The 7,162-nt window shown below is 46.6% G+C and overlaps 1 protein-coding gene across 1 annotated transcript; it reads left to right on the top strand.

Annotated features, from left to right (window-relative positions):
• Positions 1–626: 626 nt before the first annotated feature.
• Positions 627–5,341, top strand: TMEM252 (transmembrane protein 252). Its single transcript, XM_042913737.1, has 2 exons — positions 627–938; positions 4,731–5,341. The coding sequence occupies exons 1-2, from the start codon at positions 661–663 to the stop codon at positions 4,954–4,956; spliced, it is 504 nt and encodes a 167-aa protein (XP_042769671.1). The 5' UTR covers positions 627–660; the 3' UTR covers positions 4,957–5,341.
• The last annotated feature ends 1,821 nt before the right edge of the window (positions 5,342–7,162 follow it).

Genomic DNA, 7,162 nt, shown 5'->3' with positions numbered 1-7,162 from the left:
CCCCCAAACTCCCAAAGCTCCGCCGATTACAATCCTTCTGTCCAGAATTCCCTTTCCTCCCCCTGTGGATGCTCATTTTCTTATCCACAGAGAAGGAATCAGGGAGTTCATCCCCACGGGATTTTCTCTTGGAATTTTTCCCAGTAACATAGGGCGAAGGCAATAAAGGGAGTTCCATTGAGAGAGGCAAGACATACTTGTTAAGAGCTTTAAAAATGTCTTTTCAGTACAGAGAGAGAGAGAAGAAATCAGGGAAGGATCCCCTGCCAAACCACAAAGAAGATAGTTCATCAAGGAATGCTAATTTCTCGAGCATTGGTGGAGAATTACCCACCAGGGGGATTAAGAGATCCGTGCCCTTTCAATCAAAGGAGACCTTCCCTCAAACAACTGGGGTTGGCCGAGGGTCCAGCTCAGAAGAGCAACACAGCAGTGAGAAGCCACGCCTTCCTGCATTACACAATGCTGTGTTTTTAGGTTAATCCTCCAAGGATATTACGGTTACTTTCAATGGTTAATGAATAGCTTCTAAGTGCCTACTTCACTTAATTGTCCAAAGGCCACTTGGTCCCAGAGCATATAAAGCTTCGAGCTGGCTAATGAAAGCATTCTCGAGGAGCAAGGGAAGCAGGGGAGAGGAAGGGCTACGGAGGGGCAGGGATGCGGAACAGAACCGGTCTAGTGCTCTGTGCCCTTGTCCTCCTGACGGGCTTCCTGATGATCTGCCTGGGAGCCTTCCTCATTTCCTCAGGATCGATGTTCAACTGTCGAGGGAACCTGATCCTGGCCTATATGCTTCTGCCCCTGGGGTTTGTGATCCTTCTGAGTGGAATTTTCTGGAGTACCTACCGCCAGGCCAGGGAAAGCAAAGGGGTGTTCACGCACGTGCTCAGACGACACCTTGCTCACGGGGCACTGCCCCTGGCCACAGTCGACAGGTACGTGCTGAAAAGCCAGGGGACAGAGGGGAGCTGCAATGGGGCTGAGTTCTGGAAAAGTGGAATGACCCTAATCCCACAGTGGGATAATATCCACGTCCTGCCAGGCCGTATGTCTAGAAATGGAGCTTTCTTGTTGGGAAATTACTTGGGGTTAATCCTTAGGAAGAATGGGGCTGCTTCTGGGGAAATCCTTCAAGCAGAGGGAACTTATATCAGAGAAACCACCTCTCCCCCGTTGAAGAGCTACGTCAGCCAACTTAAGAGGCCCAACTCTTAGGTTCTTTTGTTGTAACATGGGAGCTGTCCTTAGGAGCAGGGGGTGGTTAAGTTACCCCCACAGCCTGGCTACCGGGTTATAATGAAAGCAAGTTCCAGGCCCAATTCTGCCACACAACAAATGAACAGACAGGCATAGAATTAGTCCTGCCACCTCTTCACGAACTCTGTGTGGTCCCAGCTAACGGACCTTTTGGGTGTTCTGATCACACCTTGCATGAAAGATTGATTCAAGGCCAGATAATAACATTCCAGAGGTAGTTGAGTTAATCTTACCACCTCACACCCATTATGATGGCTATTGTTTAAAACACACACACACACACACACACACACACACACACACGGAAAACAAGTGTTAGCAATCCAAAACCTTATACACTGCGGGTGGGAATGTGAAATGGTGCAATCATTTTATGAAGAATAGTACAGAGGTTAAATATAGAATTACCGCTTGATCCAGAAATTCTACTTCTGGGTATACAGACAAAAGAATTAAAAGCAGGAACCTGAAGCGATATTTGTAGACCACTGTTCCCAGCAGCCTTATTCACAAGAGCAAAAAGGTGGAAACAGCCCATATGTCCACCAGTGGATGAAGGAACAAAAAAGTGTGGTCTACACCCACAGCGGAATATTATTCAGCCATAAAGAGAAGGAAATTCTGACATATGCTACAGTGTCGATGAACCTTGAAGACATTATGCTAAGTAAAAAAAGCCAGACGCAAACAGACAAATGCTGTATGATTCCACTTATATGAGATGCAGCGAAATTCACAGACAGAAAGAACAGGGGTGACCAGGGCTGGCGGTGGGGGAGGAGGGACTTACCATTTACTGAGTACAGAGTTTCAACTTGGGACGATGGAAAAGTTCTGGAGATGCCTGCGTAACGGTGTGGCTGTACTGAATGCCGCTCGTCGGTACGCTTAAAATGGATAAGTGGTAAATTTCAGGTTATATATATGTTGCCACAGTATAGCCAAATGCAGTTCACCTGAGGGTTGGTATCAGACAACCAAAACCCTCCTCACTCTTGGCCCACCCAACACAGGACCATTCAGGGATAAAACCTCAAGCATCATCCTTAAGACACAGGCTGCAAGACTCCTTAAAAAAATTCTTTTGCCTTCTTGATCTAAAGTATCTTAGCTACTCAACATGGATGGAACTGGAGAGTGTGATGCTAAGTGAAATAAGCCATACAGAGAAAGACAGATACCATATGGTTTCACTCTTATGTGGATCCTGAGAAACTTAACAGAAACCCATGGTGGAGGGGAAGCAAAAAAAAAAAAAAAAAAAAAAAAAAGGTTAGAGTGGGAGAGAGCCAAAGCATAAGAGACTCTTAAAAACTGAGAACAAACTGAGGGTTGATGGGGGGTGGGAGGGAGGGGAGGGTGGGGGATGGGTATTGAGGAGGGCACCTTTTGGGATGAGCACTGGGTGTTGTATGGAAACCAACTTGACAATAAACTTCATATATTGAAAATAAATAAATAAATAGTATAAACCATTGAAAAAAAATAAAATATCCTAGCTACTGCATGTATCCTTTTTTCCCCCTAAATGTTTGTTTATATTTGAGAGAGAGAGAGACAGAGACAGAGACAGAGCACCAGCAGGGGAGGGGCAGAGAGAGAGGGAGACAAAGAATCCAAAGCAGGTTCCAGTCCCCGAGCTGTCGGCACAGAGCCCAACATGGGGCTCGAACTCACCAACCGTGAGATCGTGACCTGAGCTGAACTCGGACGCTTCACGGACTGAGCCGCCCGGGTGCCCCATATGTATCTTGATTATAAGCAATTTTACCCATGATGGTTGATTTTTGGCATTATGCTAATTAATAAGATACTAATTATAATAACCAACCCCCATTTCCAATGTTTATTATGCTAACTAGCAAGGTCTCTGGGTTTGATAAAAGATTAAGATAACTGAAATGATCATAGATGATGCTTCTCGAGGGATGATTTTTTTTTCTTGTATAAATGTTAGATGATTGCCTCGAGAGTGTGAATCCCTGATAAGAGTAACTGATTGCCTGTAGGAGGCAGCTCGAATTTACTAACACACGCATAACATCCCAGCGTGCTGAATTATTTTAGTGATCTATGATGCGGCTATCATGACACCACATTGACCTGCCTCTTCCCACGGCACCTAATAGGTACCCAGCCTACTCAGAGCGGCCAGTAAGTCAGTTAAGGAAACGTTGCATTACTGAGAAGCATTTGCATTCAAAATGGGAACCCACACCGAAGCATCAGAGCAGAGGAGTCTGCAGTGGTGGAATGTGGGGTTCCGAGAATGAGAACTGGTGTGGGCGGACGGGTTTGGGAGACGTGGATGGGATTTGGGGGCGGGTGGCCGTGATCCGGAAGCTTCTCAAATCACTCCAGGCAAAAGCTCACCTCTCTGTCTTCAGTGTCTTTATGCGTGTGCCCTGTGACACCTCTGAGATTTATGCCATACAGTAGACAGCGTCTTTAGCCATCTGGCTTTGGGCCTGGTGATATTTGGAATGGAGCTGTGGCCACAAATGGCAGTCTCTGTTCTGTTGTGGTTACATACCACAAACACTCCCCGTAGGCACCGAGGGATTCGCGCTATAAATAAACCCATCAAGCTCACCCTCTCTCTTCCTCACCTCGCACCAACCCCCACCCCGTCCCATTCATGATGGAGAAGCCAGAAGGATTCAGCAATTAGCAACGTTGGGCAAGATTACCGATGAATACATCGCCTTTGGCGGGAATGGCTCCTTTCGCCATTGGCCTCTTGGCATAGAAAGGGCTGCAAGTGAAATCTACATGAAGTTGTCAGTGGAGATAGTTTGAGAAACGCGTATGTTTTTTGGAAACGTGCTTGCTGAGACTTGAAAAAGGGAGAAGAAAGAGGGGAGCATCTGTCAGAGCTGAGGAGACTGCACCGAGCTGGGGTTTTTTGTGTTTTGCTGTGTTAATGTTTTACGTGAGTGTAGTTGACACACAACGTTACATTAGTTTCAGGGGTATAACATAGCGATCTGACCAGTTTATACGTGGGTTTTCATCCATTAGTTTATGGGCTCTGAGGATCTGAGACAGTGAGTGCAACCACATAGAGAAGGAGAAGCGTATGCACGAGGACAAGGATACGATGAGTTAAATAACTGGGTGGAAGGCAGCTCCAGCATTGAGGCCCCCTCCTCCTGCCCTCTAGAAGAACCCCCAGCTGAAAGCCCCTGGTTCCCGTGAGCAAGAGAGAGGGAATAACTTGGAATAACCCACTGGGAAAAATATGACTGTAGAGTCACACATCCCATGGCTGATGAGGAGGGTTTTGCTGGAAAAAAAACCCACATTTTTTAGAAAACTGGTGATGCCAGGGAAGAAGTACATCTGTTTCAAAATCAATGTTTCTTAACAGTTTTGCTTCACACAGTGTGATTTGAGAGAGTCAGGCATATGCCTCTTTGGCGTTAACCACTTAAATAACATGTGTACGTGTGTGGCATTTTGATCCCCAGGCCAGATTTCTACCCCCCTGCGTATGAAGAGAGTCCTGATGTGGAGAAGCAACCCTGTCCGGCAGAGGGAGAGGCCTCGGATGTCCCTCCACCTGTGTACACAGAGATGGGCCTTGGATTCGAGGATGCACCTGACGCCCGCCCAGAGGCCCCACCTTCCTATGAGGAGTCCGTGGCAGGCGGGGTGGCGACAGCCACACCATTTGAAGGATGCTCAGGATGCTGAAGCAGGAGATACTCTCTAGTGCTTGGGATGCACCCTCAAGGGATACGGCTGCTGGTAGTAAACGCGGGCACTGGACGACGGGAGGGAAAGGGTCTTCGGGGACCCTCACGAGCGCACGCCGAGGAGATGCGGGAAACGACAGCATTACGGTTTCCTGGACGTGCTTTGGTCTGCAAGGGCAGCGTGGGGTCCCGGAAGGGTGTGGTGGACAGCAAGCCACATTTCAAAGGATCCACACTAATCTCAGCCCAGTTGGGCTTTTGGACAGCCGTTTGGAGCTGTGCCCCAAGAGGCTTTTAGCTCTCACTCAACCCCCTCCAGCACCCCAGCCCCCAATGGGGAGAACAGGTGCTGCTCATGGACAGCCATGGGCTTTCAGGTACATTACCCAACAACTGCAAGAAGAAAGTGTGCTGGAGACGAAGGGTCATCATCCTGTTTAATTTGCAGGTTTTGGTGGCTGGCTTTGCAGCTCCCCCCATTTACCCTATTAACTAGAGTGACAGCATCGTAATTCACCTTACGGGAGGTTTCCTCTTGGAAGACACGAATGTTACTTTGTATGACTTTCTTTTAATTGTGTGTGTGTGTGTGGTTTCTATGTGGACAGCAACTGTAATATTTGCTTTCAAAATGGCTGGAACACAGAATTTTGAAGGAAGATCTTAAAAACGGGATGGTTGTACAAGCAGAGAGGACAAGATTTCTCAGACACTCAAGTGGAACAGACTTAAAAATTCATAAGGCACAGAATTTAGGGGAAGAAACTGTATTAGCCATAGGTTGTATGAATCTAGATTTTGATGTAAATCTTGAAAAGCATTAAAATATACGTGTATATTTCAACAAATCGCCCTGTGAATCTCTAGACTTTGAAAGAAAGGAGACTATGGTGGAATGCTTTGATCCTTAACAGAAAGTTCTTTGTGTCCCAAGATATGGATCCATGCATTTTTGACTCGGGACATTTCTTTTAAAACCCCCTGATTCCTCCTCAGCTTTATTATATTTTATTATATGTTTTAATATAAGAGGACAAGTCGGGTGGCAGGGTGGAGGGGAGAGATGCAGCTTAATGTCTTAGCGCTTGGACAAGAATCTTCTTCTCTCCGGGCCTCAGTTTCTTCCTCCATCAAGTGAGGAATTTATGCTGGGATCAATATCTAACAATTACAGAGTGTCTTTTATAGGATGGGCTCTGCACCATGAACTTTGTGTGCTTTGGATTTAGCCCTCAATAGACCCTTCGGTAACAGGCGCAGTGGCTATTCCCCTTTTACAGACACATAAACTGAGACTTCGAGCCATTAAGCAACTTTCCAGATAACCTACAGTTGTTTCCGGGAGGGTGAAGCAGGGTCCACAGAGGGGCGTGAGAGGATTTTTCGCTTCAAACATTTGTGCTGGGTTAACCCTGTCTTACTTTCCTCCTCCCACGGAGCAGTCTGGACTTCAGTCCTGCTTCGGAAAGTGGGTCCTAATAGGAGCGGAGCCCCCGGGCAGGTGCACTACCTTAAAGCCCTTGGGGAAGCAGCCAAGCTTGCTTTAGCGTTTGCTTTTTTTTTTTTTAATTTAAAAAAGATTTAAATTTTTTTCATTGTCATTGACATATAACAGGGTTCACTTTTAAAATGTAAATAAGCCCCCCACGTTTTCTGCCCAGGAGCTTGGCCCTCACCTCATGGTGCAGTTTCCTTGCCTCTGATCATTCTGTTGATGACGAAAGATGGTTTGGACAGTGGTGGGAAGGGTGAAGATCTTTCAAGGAGGAAGAGAGTTGTAGAGATGGAATGGGGCCTCCATGGCCTCCTCTTCTCCTTTTTTGCTGAGTGCACAGATTATGTGTGTCCTGACAAATACACAGGAAGCCACATGAAAGGAAATCCTGGTCCCTTTACATGAAACATGAATTTGGGCATCCGTGATTTGAATCCTTGACATCAAGGGCATACCTGGATGTGAAGGCCAGTCATGGTTGTCCAACAGGAAGGTGATTGTTTATCTGCAACGCAATTTATCATTTCTCTCTTGTCATGTCTTTCCATTGCTCTACTGAGATTGTTCTCCTGGAATATTCTCTGGGGTCTGAGCGCATCCACTGACCTGAACAAACTCTGTCATTGGGCTTTCTTCCAGAGTTTGCATTTGTAGCGGATGGTTATTCCCACTTCTGATAGTCACATGAAACACACTCACTCGGGTTTAC

The sequence above is a fragment of the Panthera leo genome, chromosome D4, assembly GCF_018350215.1.
Source record: "Panthera leo isolate Ple1 chromosome D4, P.leo_Ple1_pat1.1, whole genome shotgun sequence".
Lineage (NCBI taxonomy): Eukaryota > Metazoa > Chordata > Mammalia > Carnivora > Felidae > Panthera > Panthera leo.
The sequence above is the reverse complement of the archived record's forward strand: the minus strand, read 5'-3'. Positions and strand labels throughout refer to the sequence as shown.